This window comes from Coregonus lavaretus, assembly GCF_964263955.1.
Source record: "Coregonus lavaretus genome assembly, chromosome: 19".
NCBI classification, from domain to species: domain Eukaryota; kingdom Metazoa; phylum Chordata; class Actinopteri; order Salmoniformes; family Salmonidae; genus Coregonus; species Coregonus lavaretus.
In genome coordinates this window covers 13697279-13719890 of record NC_140006.1, presented here as the reverse complement: position 1 = coordinate 13719890, position 22612 = coordinate 13697279, and the positions used below count along the sequence as shown (strand labels likewise).

At 45.8% G+C, this 22612-nt stretch overlaps 3 protein-coding genes across 3 annotated transcripts; 2 read left to right on the top strand and 1 right to left on the bottom strand.

Annotated features, from left to right (window-relative positions):
• Positions 1-485: 485 nt before the first annotated feature.
• Positions 486-1453, top strand: LOC311146642 (cyclin-dependent kinase 5 activator 1-like; the record flags this gene model as incomplete). Its single annotated transcript, XM_084183172.1, has 1 exon — positions 486-1453. One exon carries the CDS (start codon positions 486-488, stop codon positions 1443-1445), a length of 960 nt encoding a protein of 319 aa, XP_084039298.1. The 3' UTR covers positions 1446-1453.
• Positions 1454-8202: 6749 nt separating this feature from the next.
• On the bottom strand, positions 8203-20877 carry LOC311146969 (dynein axonemal heavy chain 11-like; the record flags this gene model as incomplete). The annotated part of the gene is made up of 12 exons (XM_084183580.1): positions 20795-20877; positions 20536-20663; positions 20143-20280; positions 19959-20048; positions 10096-10287; positions 9836-9955; positions 9518-9760; positions 9220-9402; positions 8994-9109; positions 8799-8911; positions 8526-8666; positions 8203-8450 (listed from the first exon to the last, which is right to left on the bottom strand). Exons 2-12 carry the CDS (start codon positions 20575-20577, stop codon positions 8203-8205), a joined length of 1626 nt encoding a protein of 541 aa, XP_084039706.1. The 5' UTR covers positions 20578-20663; positions 20795-20877.
• On the top strand, positions 17545-18512 carry LOC311146740 (cyclin-dependent kinase 5 activator 1-like; the record flags this gene model as incomplete). The annotated part of the gene is made up of 1 exon (XM_084183303.1): positions 17545-18512. One exon carries the CDS (start codon positions 17545-17547, stop codon positions 18502-18504), a length of 960 nt encoding a protein of 319 aa, XP_084039429.1. The 3' UTR covers positions 18505-18512.
• Positions 20878-22612: the final 1735 nt, after the last annotated feature.

Genomic DNA, 22612 nt, shown 5'->3' with positions numbered 1-22612 from the left:
CTTTATTACGACGGGGACACACAATTTCAGAACGCTCGATTTCAGAACCTTGGACAATTCCGATGTTCACGACCATAACAGCCTTGAACTCAAAGCACCTGGACAACCCGTCTTTACCTTTCAATTAACGAAGAAAATATTGAATTATCTTTACAATTTTTCACATATCAACTTGAAATCAGTGAGTAATATTTTTGTTTTGCTTTGAAATGTTATATTGCTCATGTTTATGAACACATAACCCTAATGTCTATGCTTAATACTCTTTGATTTAGATTATGTCCCACATGGAACCCTATTTCCTATATATTGCACTACTTTGACCAGACTCCTATAGGCCTTGGTAAAAAGCAGTGCACTATATAGGGAATAGGTTGCCATCTGGGAGACACCCAGAGCTGAGCTAGATAGGCCTACTTAACTGATGCCATGCATTTCATTTTGCTAATATTGAAGCATTTTGTTTTCCACAGGCACTATTGACCATGGGATCCGCAATGTCTATCTTACTCCGCGAGAAGGCAGTCCACTTCAAAGATGGGCCGGACACGGTGGGCCACTTCTTTGAAGTCCAGACCCGTAAGAGCGGCAAAGACAAGACCCTAAAGCGCTACTCGCCATGGAGGTGGATTGTGAAGAAGAAAGGCTCCAAGAAGGTGCAGGCCCACGAGAACACCAACCAAAACAACATGGCCCATCTGAGTAACGAGAACCTGGAGAAGTCTCAGTCCTCCTCCAACTTGTCCACCCTCACCCTGGAGAAGTCTCAATCCTGTGACAAGCTGTCCACCCAGTACCAGAGCACTCCAGCCATCGCCAACAGCTCCAACAACGCCGCCTCGTCGGTCGAGAAGGCCCCCTTGACCAACTCCAACACGGCCCCCGACACGCCCCAGACGGTGATCGTCCAGGACCTCGACACGCCCAAGAGGCTGGTGATGGTCCATGCTACAACCGGCGAGCTGCTGCGCTGCCTGGGTGAGTTCCTGTGCCGGCGCTGCTACCTGATCCAGGACATGTCTTCCATGGACCCGGAGCTGTGGCTGCGGGTGGTTGACCGTTATCTGCTGGACAACTGCTATCAGAACCAGAGCTGCATCAACCCGGCCATGGTGGTCTTCCTCTACATGCTGTGCCGCGAGGCGGTCTCCTCCGAGGTGGCCACCTTGCATGAGCTGCAAGCCGTGCTGCTTACCTGCCTCTTCACGACCTGCTCCTACATTGGCAACCAGATCTCCTACCCCCTGGGACCCTTCCTGGTGGAGACCTGCAGGCAGACCTTCTGGATCCGCTGCATGTCCATCACCAAGCTGATGAGTGGTAAGATGCTCCAGATGAACACAGACCCTAACTTCTTCTCCCAGATGTTTGCTGACCTGAAGAACGAGAGCCAGAAGGAGGAGAAGAAGAGCCGCCTGCTCAGCGGTGTGTACAGCACTCAGTGAGGGACCTAGGGTAGAGGGGCCAGGGGAGGGGAGGGGCCTACTATAGCCTGACATTTCAAAATGGGAGGGAGGAGGATTGGTTCAGGGAATGGGTAGAGGGTGAGCTTTGATGGGAAAATATGATTTATAGATTTTAAGGGTTAATATGAGGGTTAATTTGGCTTGAAAGAGAACACAAATCGGTAGGTATGAATGTGTAGAGGACTGAGGCTGTAGCTTACTATCTACTGTACCAGCTGACTGTCTGACGTGTGCACTGCCTACCACGGGAGGATTGGAGGCACACGAGTGACTGTGCTAGTGCTCACATCACACAGGCTGCAGCCTACCAGCCTACTGTTCTGACTGTGTGAGATGTGCACTTTCTACCACGGGAGGGAAGGAGGCACCCTTGTGTGAGTGGGCTAGTGCTCAGATCATGGTTGAACAGACAAGCTGCAACCCTGCCGCTTTAGACTGTGAAGTGAACACCCATGTTCCCCCACAGCAAGCACAGGACTGGACAGTTCTGGGGGACAGGGGTTCGTTTGAGGACCATTGGTTCTGATGAACTTGAACGAACAGTGTGACTGTTTTGGAATAAAATGCTATATATATTCTCTTAAACATCCAGTGTTCTGTCCTTATTGTTTTACAATTGATATTTTCCATGTCATTTTGAGATCTTGGTGGAGATAATACTTTACCAGTGGTGGAAAAAGTACCCAATTCAGTAAAACTTGAGTAAAAGTAAAGAAAATGACTCAAGTAAAAGTGAAAGTCACCCAGTAAAATACTACTTCAGTAAAAGTCTAAAAGTATCTGGTTTTTAATGTACTTAAGTATCAAAAGTGAAAGCAAAGGCTATATATCAAATTCCTTATATTATGCTAATTGCCTTTATTTTTATTTATTTATGGGAATCCAGGGACACAGTTCAACAATCTTTTACAAACCAGATCAGAGGCAGTAGGGATGCATTTTTCTTAATAAGTACATGAATTTGACCGTTTTGCTGTCCTGCCTGAGCATTAGAAATGTAACGAGCACATATTTTATTTCAGAATGTAGTCAAGTAGAAGTAAAAGTTGTAAAAAATATAAAAACTCAAGTAAAGTACAGATACCTCAAAGTAGTACTTCAAAGTATTTTTACTTAGTTACTTTACACCACTGTACTTTACTAATGATTAGTAAATGTTTTATAAGGGTCTATATTAAACATCTAATAAATTATCCAATAATTCATTTGAAAGTTTATAAATAACTATGTATAGCTTACTAACATTTGCAAATGTAGAAACAGCAATTAGTAAATAGTGAGAACTGTTTATAATAGCCTTATAAATGATCTATTACTGGACATTATTATAAAGTGTGAATCAAACATTTGATGAGATTATTTTGAACAATAATTTCAATTGCCCATCCCTAACACCAGTGGACAGACATACATTAATACACACATTCCTGTACCTGGTCGAAGTTGTCCAGAGCAGCATGAAGGTTGGCATGCATGCCAGTGGGAGGCTCGTTGGTGATCTTGATGGCATTCTCCAGGATGCCCTGAGTGAGGAGAGGAGAACAAACACACTTTTAAATTAGGAAAACACACCGTGTTATTATAAATGCATGTGTGTGTATGTGTGTGTGTGTGTACCTGAGGGATGATGTGCTCCTGTGGTGTGGGGGCAGGCTCAGCACTCATAAACACCCTGTAGTCCTGGTGACTGCCCTCACAGCAGCGTTCCAGAAGCTTCTCCAACGACCCCAGCCAGCGAGCCACCAGGTGGATATTCTGACAGAGATGAATGAATGAATGAATGAATGAATGAATTAATGAATGAATGAATGAATGAATGAATGAATGAATGAATGAATGAATGAATGAATGAATGAATGGATGGATGGATGAACAAATGTAAGTGCGAACAAACTAATAAATTGATTAATGAAACAATGAATGGATGGAAGGATGGATGGATGCAATGATGAATGAATGAATTATGTTTTATGTACAGTATATAGCAGGATAGCCATACCTGTAAAATGACCCAGTGTCCCTCCTTAGCAGCCATCTCCATGGCGACCTCAGCCACAGCCTCCTGACCCTGACCCAAAGACACATTGTGGAGTTTCCCCAGGTCTATGGTGAACCCCAACTTCCTGCCTGTTACCATGGAAACAATATATTCTCAGTGTGTGTGTGTGTGTCATATTCATGCAGATTTACATTGATCTTTACATTACAGTGACTCCACGTCTTTGAGAGGGTCTACTCCAGGAGACAGGATGAAGAATACAGGCGAGGCAGGTCCACTCTCTCTGAAGGACTTAGCAAACTCTGTCTTCCTCCCCTCTGTATACTTCACCCCCAACTTCTCCTCCACAAAGTTCCTACAGACAGAAAGAGAGTGCGCGAGAGCGAGGGGAGGGTATGTGGAGGGAGATTGATCGTCATTATAATTTGCCAGAGACATATAAAAGATGGGGATGGAGGGAGAGAAGAGGAGTGATACATTCATGAACTTCTTTGAGGAAAAGATCATGACCATTAGAAAGCAAATTACGGACTCCTCTTTGAATCTGCGTATTCCTGCTGTCCTGGATCTGCACAGCTCTGCGAGGGCCTGGGATCGGGAGAGACACTTAAGTGTTTTAGTACTATATCTCTTGACACAATGATGAAAATAATCATGGCCTCTAAACCTTCAAGCTGCATACTGGATCCTATTCCTACTAAACTGCTGAAGGAGCTGCTTCCTGTGCTTGGCCCTCCTATGTTGAACATAATAAACAGCTCTCTATCCACCGGATGTGTACCAAACTCACTAAAAGTGGCAGTGATAAAGCCTCTCTTGAAAAAGCCAAACCTTGACCCGGAAAATATAAAAAACTATCGGCCTATATCGAATCTTCCATTCCTCTCAAAAATTTTAGAAAAAGCTGTTGCGCAGCAACTCACTGCCTTTCTGAAGACAAACAATGTATACGAAATGCTTCAGTCTGGTTTTAGACCCCATCATAGCACTGAGACTGCACTTGTGAAGGTGGTAAATGACCTTTTAATGGCGTCAGACCGAGGCTCTGCATCTGTCCTCGTGCTACTAGACCTTAGTGCTGCCTTTGACACCATCGATCACCACATTCTTTTGGAGAGACTGGAAACCCAAATTGGTCTACACGGACAAGTTCTGGCCTGGTTTAGATCCTACCTGTCGGAAAGATATCAGTTTGTCTCTGTGAATGGTCTGTCCTCCGACAAATCAACTGTACATTTCGGTGTTCCTCAAGGTTCCGTTTTAGGACCACTATTGTTTTCACTATATATTTTACCTCTTGGGGATGTTATTCGAAAACATAATGTTAACTTTCACTGCTATGCGGATGACACACAGCTGTACATTTCAATGAAACATGGTGAAGCCCCAAAATTGCCCTCGCTAGAAGCCTGTGTTTCAGACATAAGGAAGTGGATGGCTGAAAACTTTTTACTTTTAAACTCGGACAAAACAGAGATGCTTGTTCTAGGTCCCAAGAAACAAAGAGATCTTCTGTTAAATCTGACAATTCATCTTGATGGTTGTAAAGTCGTCTCAAATAAAACTGTGAAGGACCTCGGCGTTACTCTTGACCCTGATCTCTCTTTTGACGAACATATTAAGACTGTTTCAAGGACAGCTTTTTTCCATCTACGTAACATTGCAAAAATCAGAAATTTTCTGTCCAAAAATGATGCAGAAAAATTAATCCATGCATTTGTTACTTCTAGGTTAGACTACTGCAATGCTCTATTTTCCGGCTACCCGGATAAAGCACTAAATAAACTTCAGTTAGTGCTAAATACGGCTGCTAGAATCCTGACTAGAACCAAGAAATTTGATCATATTACTCCAGTGCTAGCGTCCCTACACTGGCTTCCTGTTAAGGCAAGGGCTGATTTCAAGGTTTTACTGTTAACCTATAAAGCGTTACATGGGCTTGCTCCTACCTATCTTTCCGAGTTGGTCCTGCCGTACATACCAATACGTACGCTACGGTCACAAGACGCAGGCCTCCTAATTGTCCCTAGAATTTCTAAGCAAACAGCGGGAGGCAGGGCTTTCTCCTATAGATCTCCATTTTTATGGAACAGTCTGCCTACCCATGTGAGAGACGCAGACTCGGTCTCAACCTTTAAGTCTTTACTGAAGACTTATCTCTTCAGTAGGTCATATGATTGAGTGTAGTCTGGCCCAGGAGTGTGAAGGTGAACGGAAAGGCTGGAGCAACGAACAGCCCTTGCTGTCTCTGCCAGGCCGGTTCCCCTCTCCACTGGGGTTCTCTGCCTCTAACCCTGTTGCAGGGGCTGAGTCACTGGCTTGCTGGTGCTCTTTCATGCCGTCCCTGGGAGGGGTGCGTCACTTGAGTGGGTTGAGTTACTGACGTGATCTTCCTGTCTGGGTTGGCGCCCCCCCCTTGGTTTGTGCTGTGGTGGAGACCTCTGTGGGCTATACTCGGCCTTGTCTCAGGATTGTAAGTTGGTGGTTGGGGATATCCCTCTAGTGGTGCGGGGGCTGTGCTTTGGCGGAGTGGGTGGGGTTATATCCTTCCTGTTTGGCCCTGTCCGGGGGTTTCTTCGGATGGGGCCACAGTGTCTCCGGACCGCTCCTGTCTCAGCCTCCAGTATTTATGCTGCAGTAGTTTATGTGTCGGGGGGCTGGGGTTAGTTGGTTATACCTGGAGTACTTCTCCTGTCTTATCCAGTGTCCTGTGTGAATTTAAGTATGCTCTCTCTAATTCTCTCGTTCTCTCTTTCTCTCTGAGAACCTGAGCCCTAGGACCATACGTCAGGACTACCGGGCATGATGACACCTTGCTGTCCCCAGTCCGCCTGGCCTTGCTGCTATTCCAGTTTCAACTGTTCTGCCTGCGGCTACGAAACCCCTACCTGTCCCAGACCTGCTGTTTTCAACTCTTAATGATCGGCTATGAAAAGCCAACTGAGAGACCTGAGCCCTAGGACCATACGTCAGGACTACCGGCCGTGGTGACTCCTTGCTGTCCCCAGTCCGCCTGGCCTTGCTGCTATTCCAGTTTCAACTGTTCTGCCTGCGGTTATGGAACCCCTACCTGTCCCAGACCTGCTGTTTTAAACTCTTAATGATCGGCTATGAAAAGCCAACTGAGATTTATTCCTGATTATTATTTGACCATGCTTGTCACTTATGAACATTTTTGAACATCTTGGCATGGTTCTGTTATAATCTCCACCCGGCACAGCCAGAAGAGGACTGGCCACCCCTCATAGCCTGGTTCCTCTCTAGGTTTCTTCCTAGGTTTTCGCCTTTCTAGGGAGTTTTTCCTAGCCACCGTGCTTCTACACCTGCATTACTAGCTGTTTGGGGTTTTAGGCTGGGTTTCTGTACAGCACTTCGAGATATTAGCTGATGTAAGAAGGGCTATATAAAATAAAATTGATTGATTGATTGAGAGGGAGAGAAGAGGAGAGGGAGAGAAGACTGAGACTGTGGGAGGAGAGATTGATGGAGAGGTCCAATGTCACCCCTGTGAGTAGCCTACATATTTGCCGGGTTTCAAAGACCATGATGCTTCATTCATAAACATTTTCTATTTGTTTTACAACCTTATTTGAGATTTAGATATTAGAAACAGTCATGTTGTATGGTGTCAAAGCCCAGCATCCCTAGAGTAACAACACATTTATAGTGTGGTTAATGATGACATCTGGGTTGTGTTCAACTGCCCCCCCCCCATCTCTTTCTCTCTTTCAGTTCTTCTCCCCCATAGCATCAGGCATCAGCTCGGAGTCGTTGTTCCGTTCTCAGTCTCAGGAGTCCAACAGCGCCAAGATATCCTGCCTTATCAGAACCCTCAGCAACTGAGAGAGGGGGATGGAGGGAGGGATAGACAGGGGGATAGGTGGGTTCCAGTCCATGATTAGGGGCTTCTCAAGCAGTCTTGGGGAGGCGGATGGGGATGGAGGGATAGAGGTAACCTGGGGGGAGAGAGAGAAGGAGAGGGGGACGGAGGGAGGGATAGAAGGGGGTCGGCTGGAGCTAGGGGAAGGGGGAGGCTCAGCTAGCTCAGCTGGTAGAGCACGGCGCTTGTAACGCCAAGGTAGTGGGTTCGATCCCCGGGACCACCCATACACAAAAAAAATGTATGCACGCACGACTGTAAGTCGCTTTGGATAAAAGACCATAGAGCACTTGAACACCACTCCTTTTTAGATGCTAGGACTAGGTAAAGGGTACCATCCAATGTTTTCTGCTTTTAGATTTGTACACTTGTTAGACGATACAGTTGATTTGTTCAAAATAATACGCTTTGAAGTAATGGGTTCTTACTGTGATCAAATGTGTGAAACTATTTTGCAGCTTGTACTGTATTGTTTTTCAATAAATTCAGAAAAATACAGATATATTCATACTAATTCATATAAAAAAACCTTAATATAGCTTTATACATTTTCATATAGCTTTCAGGTGCTAAAACAGTACTATACAAATTCCTTTTATATTTCAATAGCAGCATGAAACCGGGTTTGAGGGATATGTAGTAAAACATGCGTATTTTACATAAAATAACTTTTCTCACACTTAGCAACATAATGCAGAAAATACACACCCTACGAATAACTAAAGAAAAAACTACCTTGCCTCTTTCCACCCTCAAAAAAGCCCCTTTTAACCAACAGTCTTGTAGAGCATCAGGCCCCTCATCCTTCTCCACCTTCACCTCATTTCTCTCACAAGCAGAGTTCCTACCCTGACAGCTCACACACTGAGCAGCAGTGCCACCCCAGCCAGTAGCCACTTGGCTGGTCTCTCTCTGGTCTTGAGGCTGAAGGTCCAGACATAAGTGGTTCCTCTCAGCTTGGTCTTGTACAGGGGACACTCATAGATGTTACGCGTCTCCTGTCTGTCGTTAGGTACGGCTCGGACTGAGATGACTGGCATGGAGGGGGTTAACTCCTTCAGACGAGCCTCAGTGATCACCCCACCCTGAGTGTCCCATCTTGCACCTATGGGACAAAGAGGGAAAATGAAGATAAATGAACTAGGATGTATGTGTTCATGAGAAGGAGAGGAGTGTATACCTTCCATGTATAGTCCGTATACGTATGCTCCCTCTCTGGCAGGCTGGTTGAACTCTTCCTTACATTTCTTAGTCACATCCACAGTCAGGTTCATCTTATCTAACGGCCACTCATTCTTACGAGCCAGAGACTGCATCACCGCTGGAGGGAGAGAGGGTAGTTGAGCAAATCATTCCACTGAACAGAGAATACCAAGAGGCAACTGACAGTTACAACATAAGTTGGTTGGGAATGTTGTTTGTAAGTGTGTAGGGGGATGTGCGTGTATGTTACCTGTTAAGAAGGACTGTGGGTTAAAGAGTCCAGACAGCCAGACGACGGTGGGCAGAGCCAGGTCCTGTGTCCAGCTGTCCAGCTCTCTACAGCGCAGCAACACGTCATTATACCTGGTAAACACACACACACACATAGCAACACATCATCTTAAGTACACTTTGGGACAGTGGGAGAGTACACACAGTGACTCACCACTGGGCCAGGCTGTAAGTGGAGGGGTAGGCCAGTTTGGTCCAGGTGTCTGGGACGTTATCAAAGAACAGAGCTGACTGGATCTGCTCCATCTCTGAGGAGATAGCCAGCTCACCCTGGAAGGAGAAAAAAACATCACTGTTATGAGAGACAACTACCAATTCACCCTTATGTCATCTATCAGTCCTAGTCTAATTTCCCAGCTGACCCCTAGCCCCTAACCCACCTTCAGCCCCAGGTCCAGCTCCTTGAGTGAGCGTCGTATCTCGTAGATGAGCGTGTTCATACGTTCACACTCCTGGAAGCAGACCAGGATGTATGGTGATCTCTCAGCAGTCTTAGACGTGATGTCTGACATGTTGTACTCTTCTGGAAGCTTCTCCAACACCTCGTCTAGGATGGTCTTCACCTGCAGGGAGGATGAGGGATGAGTGTGTGTGGGTCCGCTGTATGTGTGTGTCTGCTATGAGTGTGTCTGTTATGAATATGCCTGGTGTGTGTGTGTGTGTGTCTCTCACACACACCTTCTCCTCTACGGTCTGTGAAGCCCCCTCTCCCATCACAGAATCAGGTGACTGCAGCTCCAGCAGTGTGTGGAAGAGGTTATCAGAGGTCACCGTCAGAAACTCTATCTCTGCGTTGGGGTGTAGTCCATAATGCACCGGGCTCTCGTGGGGCAGCATCTCATCTACATAACCATGGTAACCCTGGTAGTCCAGGTTGGAGGGAACCACAAAGCCCGGAGCCAGAGCCAACTTCCTGTCAAACTGGTGGGAAACAGGATGGAAAGGGTGTAGGTTTATTTTTAACACTATCATCACAATCGTAACACACACACACACCTGGTTGGGCTGCATATATTCCTCCAGGTAGGTTCTACAGAGTCTTCTGTCCCAGTCGTCTGTGATGTGACCTCCATACATGATCTCTCCAAACAGATAGCGCAAGTCCTCCCACGGCACCTAAACATGCGCAAGCACACACACGCACACACAAAATACATGAACAATGAATCATCATCATCATCAATATAAACATCATCAATCATCAATACAGTCATGATCATCACCATCCTGATCACTATAACACGGTAAACAGTGACCTGTGAGTTGGCCTCCAGGTAGTTGCAGAGCACGTTGACAGAGATGGTGAGGTCTCCAGTGTTAAAGGGGTATTTCCTGTTCCAACCCTGAGGACCGAACTTACGCCTCTCAGCCACACAGGCATGAAAATAACACAGAGAGAACAGGATGGTCTTAAACTCCTGCTCTCTACTGCACTGATCCAATATGTCCTACCGAGACATAGACAGAGAGAGAGAGAGCGAGAGAGAGAGAGCGAGGGTGGTTGTGGAAGGAGTTTGTGAGATATTGATAATATACAGTTGAAGTCGGAAGTTTACATACACTTAGGTTGGAGACATTCAAACTAGTTTTTCAACCACTCCCATTTCCTTTTAACAAACTATAGTTTTGGCAAGTCGGTTAGGACTTCTAATATGTGCATGACACAAGTAATTTTTCCAACAATTGTTTACAGACAGATTATTTCACTTATAATTCACTGTATCACAATTCCAGTGGGTCAGAAGTTTACATATACTAAGTTGACTGTGCCTTTAAACAGCTTGGAAAATTCCAGAAAATGATGTCATGGCTTTAGAAGCTTCTGATAGGCTAATTGACATCATTTGAGTCAATTGGAGGTGTACCTGTTGATGTATTTCAAGGCCTACCTTCAAACTCAGTGCCTCTTTGCTTGACATCGTGGGAAAATCAAAGGAAATCAGCCAAGACCTCAGAATAAAAATTATAGACCTCCACAAGTCTGGTTCATCCTTGGGAGCAATTTACAAATGCCTAAAGGTGCCACGTTCATCTGTACAAACAATAGTATGCAAGTATAAACACCATGGGACCACGCAGCTGTCATACCGCTCAGGAAGAAGACGCGTTTTGTCTCCTAGAGATGAATGTACTTTGGTGCGAAAAGTGCAAATCAATCCCAGAACAACAGCAAAGGACCTTGTGAAGATGCTGGAGGAAACAGGTACAAAAGTATCTATATCCACAGTAAAACGAGTCCTATATCGACATAACCTTAAAGGCCGCGCAGCAAGGAAGAAGCCACTGCTCCAAAACCGCCATAAAAAACCCAGATTATGGTTTGCAACTGCACATGGGGACAAAGATTGTACTTTTTGAGAAATGTCCTCTGGTCTGATGAAACAAAAATAGAACTGTTTGGCCATAATGACCATCGTTATGTTTGGAGGAAAAAGGGGGACCTTGCAAGCCGAAGAACACCATCCCAAAAGTGAAGCACGGAGGTGGCAGCATCATGCTGTGGGGGTGCTTTGCTGCAGGAGGGACTGGTGCACTTCACAAAATAGATGGCATCATGAGGAAGGAAAATTATGTGGATATATTGAAGCAACATCTCAAGACATCAGTCAGGAAGTTAAAGTTTGGTCACAAATGAGTCTTCCAAATGGACAATGACCCCAAGCGTACTTACAAAGTTGTGGCAAAATGGCTTAAGGACAACAAAGTCAAGGTATTGGAGTGGCCATCACAAAGCCCTGACATCAATCCTATAGAAAATGTGTGGGCAGAACTGAAAAAGCGTGTGCGAGCAAGGAGGCCTACAAACCTGACTCAGTTACTGTCACGATCGTCACACATAGAGGAGGACCAAGGCGCAGCGTTGAAGGTGAACATATCTTTTATTTACTGATCACACGATCAAAATAATAAACGATAACGTGACGTCTACAGTTTCACACAAACCGAAATGAACAAGAAACCACAAACACAACGTGAAAGACAGATAGTTAAATATGGCTCCCAATCAGAGACAACGAGCCAACAGCTGACACTCGTTACCTCTGATTGGGAGTCACTCAAACAAAGAAATACAATAACCTAGACCCACAACAAAACATAGAAACTAACACCCTGGCTCAACATACGAGAGTCCCCCGAGCCAGGGCGTGACAGTACCCCCCCCTAAAGGCGCGGACTCCGACCGCGCCAACGAAACACAACAGGGGAGGGACTGGGTGGGCACTCCGCCTAGGCGGCGGATCCGGCTCCAGTGGAACAGGCACGTGCCGTGCCGGACCGACGACGCACACCACTGGCTTGGTGTGGGGAACAGGCACGGGCCGTGCTGCACTGACGACGCACACCACTGGCTTGGTGTGGGGAGCAGGAGCGGGCCGGACAGGGCTGACGAAACGCCCCACAGACTTGGTGCTGGGAGCAGGAATGGGCCGGACCGGGCTGGCGACGCGCACCACCGACCTGGCGCGGAGAGCAGGAACGGGCAGAGCCGGGCTGACGAGACGCACCACAGACTTGACGCGGGGAGCAGGAATGGGCCGGACCGGGCTGGCGACGCGCACCACCGACCTGGCGCGGAGAGCAGGAACGGGCAGAGCCGGGCTGACGAGACGCACCACAGGCTTGATGCGGGGAGCAGGAATGGGCCGGACTGGGCTGGCGACGCGCACCACAGACCTGGTGCGGGGAGCAGGAACGGGCAGAGCCGGGCTGACGAGACGCACCACAGACTTGATGTGGGGAGCAGGAATGGGCCGGACTGGGCTGGCGACGCGCACCGCAGGTTCGGTGCGGGGAGCAGGAATAGACCGGACCGTACTGGGGACACACACCACTGGCTCTACACCGGGATCTGGAACGGGCCGGACCGGACTGGCAACACACGCCAGTACCTCTCGCCGTGCCTCTACTTCCTCCATCCCCTCTTCGACCAGTGGCCCCCGTAACCCGGCGGCCTTCTCCGGCAACCCACTGGGCCGCTCTATCGCGGCCTCCTGCTGGTCCGACGTCGTGAGCCCCCCCCTAAAAATTTTCGGGGCGTCTCTCCTACCCGTGGACCAGGTCTCCATATCCCTCGCCAGCCTCTCGCCCTTCTGCCATAATGTCAAGCCCTTGTCTTCCTCCCTCGGCTTGACCCAGTCCAGGAGGCGAAGGAGATCTGTGAGGGATCTCCCTGGCGATGGCTCCTGGACACGCTGCTTGGTCCCATCTTGGTGGTTTCTTCTGTCACGATCGTCACACATAGAGGAGGACCAAGGCGCAGCGTTGAAGGTGAACATATCTTTTATTTACTGATCACACGATCAAAATAATAAACGATAACGTGACGTCTACAGTTTCACACAAACCGAAATGAACAAGAAACCACAAACACAACGTGAAAGACAGATAGTTAAATATGGCTCCCAATCAGAGACAACGAGCCTACAGCTGACACTCGTTACCTCTGATTGGGAGTCACTCAAACAAAGAAATACAATAACCTAGACCCACAACAAAACATAGAAACTAACACCCTGGCTCAACATACGAGAGTCCCCCGAGCCAGGGCGTGACAGTTACACCAGCTCTGTCAGGAGGAATGGGCCAAAATTTACCCAACTTATTGTGGGAAGCATGTGGAAGGCTACCCGAAATGTTTGACCCAAATTAAACAATTTAAAGGCAATGCTACCAAATACTAATTGAGTGTATGTAAACTTCTGACCCACTGGGAATGTGATTAAATAAATAAAAGCTGAAATAAATCATTCTCTCTACAATTATTCTGACATTCTTAAAATAAAGTGGTGATCCTAACTGACCTAAAACAGGGAATTCTTACTAGGATTAAATGTCAGGAATTGTGAAAAACTTAGTTTAAATGTATTTGGCTAAGGTGTATGTAAACTTCCGACTTCAACTGTATTAGGACAGCAGTTAGGGATGGGGAGGTACTTGAATATTCAAACCGAGCTTAGGCTAGAATTGGATCAACTGTTGTAAGTATTTCGATTCTTAAGACATTCTTGCACACAAGGATATACCATGATATATATATATACACAGTTCCAGTCAAAAGTTTGGACACACCTACTCATTCCAGGGTTTTTCTTTATTTTTACTATTTTCTACATTGTAGAATAATAGTGAAGACATCAAAACTATGAAATAACACATATGGAATCATGTAGTAACCAAAAAAGTGTTATAAAATATATTTTGATTTGTTTATTTGAGATTATTCAAAGAAACCACCCTTTGCCTTGACAGCTTTGCACACTCTTGGCATTCTCTCAATCAGCTTCATGGGGTAGTCATCTGGAATGCATTTCAATTAACAGCTGTGCCTTCTTAAAAGTTAATTTGTGGAATTTCTTCCCTTCTTAATGTGTTTGAGCCAATCAGTTGTGTTGTGACAAGGTAGGGGTGGTATACAGAAGATGTACTCCTGAGTGGCGCAGTGGTCTAAGGCACTGCATCGCAGTGCTAACTGTGCCACTAGAGATCCTGGTTCGAATCCAGGCTCTGTCGCAGCCGGCCGCGACCGGGAGACTCATGGGCGGCGCACAATTGGCCCAGCGTCATCCAGGGTAGGAGAGGGAATGGCCGGCAGGGATGTAGCTCAGTTGATAGAGCGTGGCGTTTGCAACGCCAGGGTTGTAAGTCACTCTGGATAAGAGCGTCTGCTAAATGACTAAAATGTAAGATAGCCCTATTTGATAAAAGACCAAGTCCATATTATGGCAAGAACAGCTCAAATAATCAAAGAGAAATGACAGTCCATCATTACTTTAAGACATGAAGGTCAGTCAATATGGAAAACTTCAACAACTTTGAAAGTTTATTCAAGTGCAGTCGCAAAAACCATCAAGTGCTATGATGAAACTGGCTCTCATGAGGACTGCCACAGGAATGGAAGACCCAGAGTTACCTCTGCTGCAGAGGATATGTTTAAATAGAGTTACCAGCCTCAGAAATTGCAGACCAAATAAATGCTTCACAGAGTTCAAGTAACAGACACATCTCAACATCAACTGTTCAGAGGAGACTGTGTGAATCAGGCCTTCGTGGTCGATTTGCTGCAAAGAAACCACTACTAAAGGACACCAATAATTAGAAGAGACTTGCTTGGGCAAAGAAACACGAGCAGTGGACATTAGACCGATGGAAATGTGTCCTTTGGTCTGGAGTCCAAATTGGAGATGTATGGTTCCAACTGCCGTGTCTTTATGAGACGTGGTGTGGGTGAACGGATGATCTCCGCATGTGTATTTCCCACCGTAAGCATGTAGGAGGAGGTGTTATGGTGTGGGGGTGCTTTGCTGGTGACACTGTCTGTGATTTATTTAGAATTCAAGGCACACTTAACCAGCATGGCTACCGCAACATTCTGCAGCGATACACCATCCCATCTGGTTTGGGCTTAGTGGAACTATAATTTGTTTTTCAACAGGACAATGAACCAACACACCTCCAGCCTGTGGAAGGACTATTTTACCACGAATGAGAGTGCTGCATCAGATGACCTTGCCTCCACAATCCCCCGACCTCAACCCAATTGAGATGGTTTGGGATGAGTCGGACCACAGAGTGAAGGAAAAGCAGCCAACAGGTGCTCAGCATATGTGGGAACTCCTTCAAGACTGTTGGAAAAGCATTCTAGGTGAAGCCAGTAGTGTGCAAAGCTGTCATCAAGGCAACTGATTTTTTAATTTTTTTATTTCACCTTTATTTAACCAGGTAAGCCAGTTGAGAACAAGTTCTCATTTACAACTGCCACCTGGCCAAGATAAAGCAAAGCAGTGCAATAAAAACAACAACACATAGTTACATATGGGATAAAACAAAACATAAAGTCAAAAATACTACAGAAAATATATACAGTGTGTGCAAATGTAGAAAGTTATGGAGGTAAGGCAATAAATAGGCCATAGTGCAAAATAATTACAATTAGTATTAACACTGGAATGATAGATGTACAAGAGATAATGTGCAAATAGAGATACTGGGGTGTAAAATAGCAAAATAAATAACAATATGGGGATGAGGTAGTTGGGTGGGCTAATTTCAGATGGGCTGTGTACAGGTGCAGTGATCAGTAAGGTGGTCTGACAACTGATGCTTGAAGTTAGATAAGTGTCTCCAGCTTCAGAGATTAGGATAAGCTAAGATAAGGAGGGGATTTGCCTAGAAGTGATTTATAGATGGCCTGGAGCCAGTGGGTTTGGCAACGAATATGTAGTGTGGACCAGCCAACAAGAGCATACAGGTCGCAGTGGTGGGTAGTATATGGGACTTTGGGCGGGTGAAGAGCATGCATTTCATTTTACTTGTGTTTAAGAGCAGTTGGAGGCTACGGAAGTTGTGTTGTATGGCATTGAAGCTCGTTTGGAGGTTTGTTAACACAGTGTCCAATGAAGGGCCAGATGTATACAAAATGGTGTCTTCTGCCTAGAGGTGGATCTGAGAATCACCAGCAGCAAGAGCGGTGTTTGAAGAATCTCAAATATAAAATATATTTTTATGTGTTTAATACTTTTTTGGTTACTACATGATTCCATATGTGTTATTTCATAGTTTTGATGTCTTCACTTTTATTCTACAATGTAGAAAAACCCTAGAATGAGTAGGTGTGTCCAAACCTTTAACTGGTACGGTATATCTTTTTTTATAACTTTGGAGTGTAGTTTTAGACGTTTTTATTTGAGCTACTGCTGGTTCTTATGTTGCGTTTTACACGAAAAGGCTATTTAGCCTACTTCTATAACGCATTTTAAGCTAGTCCTTCAGTCAGTCCTGACATAGAAGTAGGCCTGTATGCTCCCCACTTCAAATAGCGATTATAGGCGAGCACCTATTTGTCCCTAGGCTAAATGCTCATTATCGGAGTAGATTGCTAAAGTGAAATGACTAACGCACCCTTTAGGGGGAAGAAGAGTCTGGTGGTGAACGAGATAAGCGCGCACCTGACAGAGGTGCCAATTTAATTTGACAGACCATTGAGATCCATGCAAAACACTCGCAGATACATGTTATTCATCCATTGAGGCCAGAAATATAACGCTGTAGCGTAGCAGTAACTCAAAGATTATTTCGTTTTCAACGTAGTGAGCTAGGCTATAGCAAATATGAGGCAAATTCTATCATGGCGAAAATCTGACTTTATTTATTTGTGTTATTTTTTTAATTTTTGCCAACATCAAACTTAATCTTTCACAAATTCGCCTCTATGACATGCCTCTTTATTACGACGGGGACACACAATTTCAGAACGCTCGATTTCAGAACCTTGGACAATTCCGATGTTCACAACCATAACAGCCTTGAACTCAAAGCACCTGGACAACCCGTCTTTACCTTTCAATTAACGAAGAAAATATTGAATTATCTTTACAATTTTTCACATATCAACTTGAAATCAGTGAGTAATATTTTTGTTTTGCTTTGAAATGTTATATTGCTCATGTTTATGAACACATAACCCTAATGTCTATGCTTAATACTCTTTGATTTAGATTATGTCCCACATGGAACCCTATTTCCTATATATTGCACTACTTTGACCAGACTCCTATAGGCCTTGGTAAAAAGCAGTGCACTATATAGGGAATAGGTTGCCATCTGGGAGACACCCAGAGCTGAGCTAGATAGGCCTACTGAACTGATGCCATGCATTTCATTTTGCTAATATTGAAGCATTTTGTTTTCCACAGGCACTATTGACCATGGGATCCGCAATGTCTATCTTACTCCGCGAGAAGGCAGTCCACTTCAAAGATGGGCCGGACACGGTGGGCCACTTCTTTGAAGTCCAGACCCGTAAGTGCGGCAAAGACAAGACCCTGAAGCGCTACTCGCCATGGAGGTGGATTGTGAAGAAGAAAGGCTCCAAGAAGGTGCAGGCCCACGAGAACACCAACCAAAACAACATGGCCCATCTGAGTAACGAGAACCTGGAGAAGTCTCAGTCCTCCTCCAACTTGTCCACCCTCACCCTGGAGAAGTCTCAATCCTGTGACAAGCTGTCCACCCAATACCAGAGCACTCCAGCCATCGCCAACAGCTCCAACAACGCCGCCTCGTCGGTCGAGAAGGCCCCCTTGACCAACTCCAACACGGCCCCCGACACGCCCCAGACGGTGATCGTCCAGGACCTCGACACGCCCAAGAGGCTGGTGATGGTCCATGCTACAACCGGCGAGCTGCTGCGCTGCCTGGGTGAGTTCCTGTGCCGGCGCTGCTACCTGATCCAGGACATGTCTTCCATGGACCCGGAGCTGTGGCTGCGGGTGGTTGATCGTTATCTGCTGGACAACTGCTATCAGAACCAGAGCTGCATCAACCCGGCCATGGTGGTCTTCCTCTACATGCTGTGCCGCGAGGCGGTCTCCTCCGAGGTGGCCACCTTGCATGAGCTGCAAGCCGTGCTGCTTACCTGCCTCTACACGACCTGCTCCTACATTGGCAACCAGATCTCCTACCCCCTGAGACCCTTCCTGGTGGAGACCTGCAGGCAGACCTTCTGGATCCGCTGCATGTCCATCACCAAGCTGATGAGTGGTAAGATGCTCCAGATGAACACAGACCCTAACTTCTTCTCCCAGATGTTTGCTGACCTGAAGAACGAGAGCCAGAAGGAGGAGAAGAAGAGCCGCCTGCTCAGCGGTGTGTACAGCACTCAGTGAGGGACCTAGGGTAGAGGGGCCAGGGGAGGGGAGGGGCCTACTATAGCCTGACATTTCAAAATGGGAGGGAGGAGGATTGGTTCAGGGAATGGGTAGAGGGTGAGCTTTGATGGGAAAATATGATTTATAGATTTTAAGGGTTAATATGAGGGTTAATTTGGCTTGAAAGAGAACACAAATCGGTAGGTATGAATGTGTAGAGGACTGAGGCTGTAGCTTACTATCTACTGTACCAGCTGACTGTCTGACGTGTGCACTGCCTACCACGGGAGGATTGGAGGCACACGAGTGACTGTGCTAGTGCTCACATCACACAGGCTGCAGCCTACCAGCCTACTGTTCTGACTGTGTGAGATGTGCACTTTCTACCACGGGAGGGAAGGAGGCACCCTTGTGTGAGTGGGCTAGTGCTCAGATCATGGTTGAACAGACAAGCTGCAACCCTGCCGCTTTAGACTGTGAAGTGAACACCCATGTTCCCCCACAGCAAGCACAGGACTGGAATGTTCTGGGGGACAGGGGTTCGTTTGAGGACCATTGGTTCTGATGAACTTGAACGAACAGTGTGACTGTTTTGGAATAAAATGCTATATATATTCTCTTAAACATCCAGTGTTGTGTCCTTATTATTTTACAATTGATATTTTCCATGTCATTTTGAGATCTTGGTGGAGATAATACTTTACCAGTGGTGGAAAAAGTACCCAATTCAGTAAAACTTGAGTAAAAGTAAAGAAAATGACTCAAGTAAAAGTGAAAGTCACCCAGTAAAATACTACTTCAGTAAAAGTCTAAAAGTATCTGGTTTTAAATGTACTTAAGTATCAAAAGTGAAAGCAAAGGCTATATATCAAATTCCTTATATTATGCTAATTGCCTTTCTTTTTATTTATTTATGGGAATCCAGGGACACAGTTCAACAATCTTTTACAAACCAGATCAGAGGCAGTAGGGATGCATTTTTCTTAATAAGTACATGAATTTGACCGTTTTGCTGTCCTGCCTGAGCATTAGAAACGTAACGAGCACATATTTTATTTCAGAATGTAGTCAAGTAGAAGTAAAAGTTGTAAAAAATATAAAAACTCAAGTAAAGTACAGATACCTCAAAGTAGTACTTCAAAGTATTTTTACTTAGTTACTTTACACCACTGTACTTTACTAATGATTAGTAAATGTTTTATAAGGGTCTATATTAAACATCTAATAAATTATCCAATAATTCATTTGAAAGTTTATAAATAACTATGTATAGCTTACTAACATTTGCAAATGTAGAAACAGCAATTAGTAAATAGTGAGAACTGTTTATAATAGCCTTATAAATGATCTATTACTGGATATTATTATAAAGTGTGAATCAAACATTTGATGAGATTATTTTGAACAATAATTTCAATTGCCCATCCCTAACACCAGTGGACAGACAGACATTAATACACACATTCCTGTACCTGGTCGAAGTTGTCCAGAGCAGCATGAAGGTTGGCATGCATGCCAGTGGGAGGCTCGTTGGTGATCTTGATGGCATTCTCCAGGATGCCCTGAGTGAGGAGAGGAGAACAAACACACTTTTAAATTAGGAAAACACACCGTGTTATTATAAATGCATGTGTGTGTATGTGTGTGTGTGTGTACCTGAGGGATGATGTGCTCCTGTGGTGTGGGGGCAGGCTCAGCACTCATAAACACTCTGTAGTCCTGGTGACTGCCCTCACAGCAGCGTTCCAGAAGCTTCTCCAATGACCCCAGCCAGCGAGCCACCAGGTGGATATTCTGACAGAGATGAATGAATGAATGAATGAATGAATGAATGAATGAATGAATGAATGAATGAATGAATGAATGGATGAATGGATGAATGGATGAATGGATGAATGGATGAATGGATGGATGGATGGATGAACAAATGTAAGCGCGAACAAACTAATAAATTGATTAATGAAACAATGAATGGATGGAAGGATGGATGGATGCAATGATGAATGAATGAATTATGTTTTATGTACAGTATATAGCAGGATAGCATACCTGTAAAATGACCCAGTGTCCCTCCTTAGCAGCCATCTCCATGGCGACCTCAGCCACAGCCTCCTGACCCTGACCCAAAGACACATTGTGGAGTTTCCCCAGGTCTATGGTGAACCCCAACTTCCTGCCTGTTACCATGGAAACAATATTTTCTCAGTGTGTGTGTGTGCTAAATGACGTAAATGTAAATGTAAATGTGTCATATTCATGCAGATTTACAGTGATCTTTACATTACAAAATTAGTTGTCTTAGTGTTACCCAGTGACTCCACGTCTTTGAGAGGGTCTACTCCAGGAGACAGGATGAAGAATACAGGCGAGGCAGGTCCACTCTCTCTGAAGGACTTAGCAAACTCTGTCTTCCTCCCCTCTGTATACTTCACCCCCAACTTCTCCTCCACAAAGTTCCTACAGACAGAAAGAGAGTGCGCGAGAGCGAGGGGAGGGTATGTGGAGGGAGATTGATCGTCATTATAATTTGCCAGAGACATATAAAAGATGGGGATGGAGGGAGAGAAGAGGAGAGGGAGAGAAGAGGAGAGGGAGAGAAGACTGAGACTGTGGGAGGAGAGATTGATGGAGAGGTCCAATGTCACCCCTGTGAGTAGCCTACATATTTGCCGGGTTTCAAAGACCATGATGCTTCATTCATAAACATTTTCTATTTGTTTTACAACCTTATTTGAGATTTAGATATTAGAAAACAGTCATGTTGTATGGTGTCAAAGCCCCGCATCCCTAGAGTAACAACACATTTATAGTGTGTTTAATGATAACATCTGGGTTGTGTTCAACTGCCCCCCCCATCTCTTTCTCTCTTTCAGTTCTTCTCCCCCATAGCATCAGGCATCAGCTCGGAGTCGTTCTTCCGTTCTCAGTCTCAGGAGTCCAACAGCGCCAAGATATCCTGCCTTATCAGAACCCTCAGCAACGGAGAGAGGGAGAGGGGGATGGAGGGAGGGATAGACAGGGGGATAGGTGGGTTCAAGTCCATGATTAGGGGCTTCTCAAGCAGTCTTGGGGAGGCGGATGGGGATGGAGGGATAGAGGTAACCTGGGGGGAGAGAGAGAAGGAGAGGGGGACGGAGGGAGGGATAGAAGGGGGTCGGCTGGAGCTAGGGGAAGGGGGGAGGCTACAAATCATGCTAAAGGGGTTCCAGGGTGGGATTGGAGAGGTAGATAGGGGAGACAGAGAGGGAGGAGAGGGGATGGGGGGAGACTGGGAGACAAGAGGGATGGAGGGAGGTAACGAAGGAGGAGAGGTTGGTGGAGGGGGGGAGTGTGGAGGAAGGGAGGATGCAGTCAATGTTTAGGGAGCTGAGTGGGGGGAGTATGGTTGGGTTTGGGGATATGCTCTCTCTGGATTATATTGGGGGATAGAGAGGATAGGGGACATGGATATGAATATGAACATGGGGGTGGTAGGGGTCAGGGGTGACATGGCTAATGTTGGGGTCATAAGTCATAAGGTCAGGAGTGAGTTAGGGGTCAGAGGTCAGGGGGTGAGGTCGGGGGTACAGGTGAGCATGCGGACAACATCCAATCAGAACTCTTCTAAGACCTGCAGCGTACGACAGGGAACCAAAATCAATATGGCCGCCACCGCCGCGACGCTGGACATGAACATGATGGACCTGGGCTGGTCTGACGACGACAGTGACTAGGAGAACACACAAACACTATTTTGTTTCTGTTATGTCATTTTCTTTTTTAATTGAAGCCAAACGTATACACGCCCCTGTGTGTGAGGACTGTAGGGGATAATAGTGAAGAATTATGAGCAGTGTGGATTTTCTCCTGCTAACTGTCATGTTGTTCTGGGCCCGGTTTCCCAAAAGCATCCTAAGGCTAAGTTCATCCATAAAGTTCTAACAATGAACTTAGCCTTAGGATGCTTTTGGGAAACCGGGCCCTAGTCTATTGAAGCTTTTAAAGTGACATGTCACTGATGTGCCATATTAACAAGTGTTACATAGACCATAGAGCACTTGAACACCACTCCTTTTTAGATGTTTGTCACGGTTTCGGCCGAAGCTGCTCCTCCTCCTGGTTCGGGCAGGCTTCGGCGGTCGTCGTC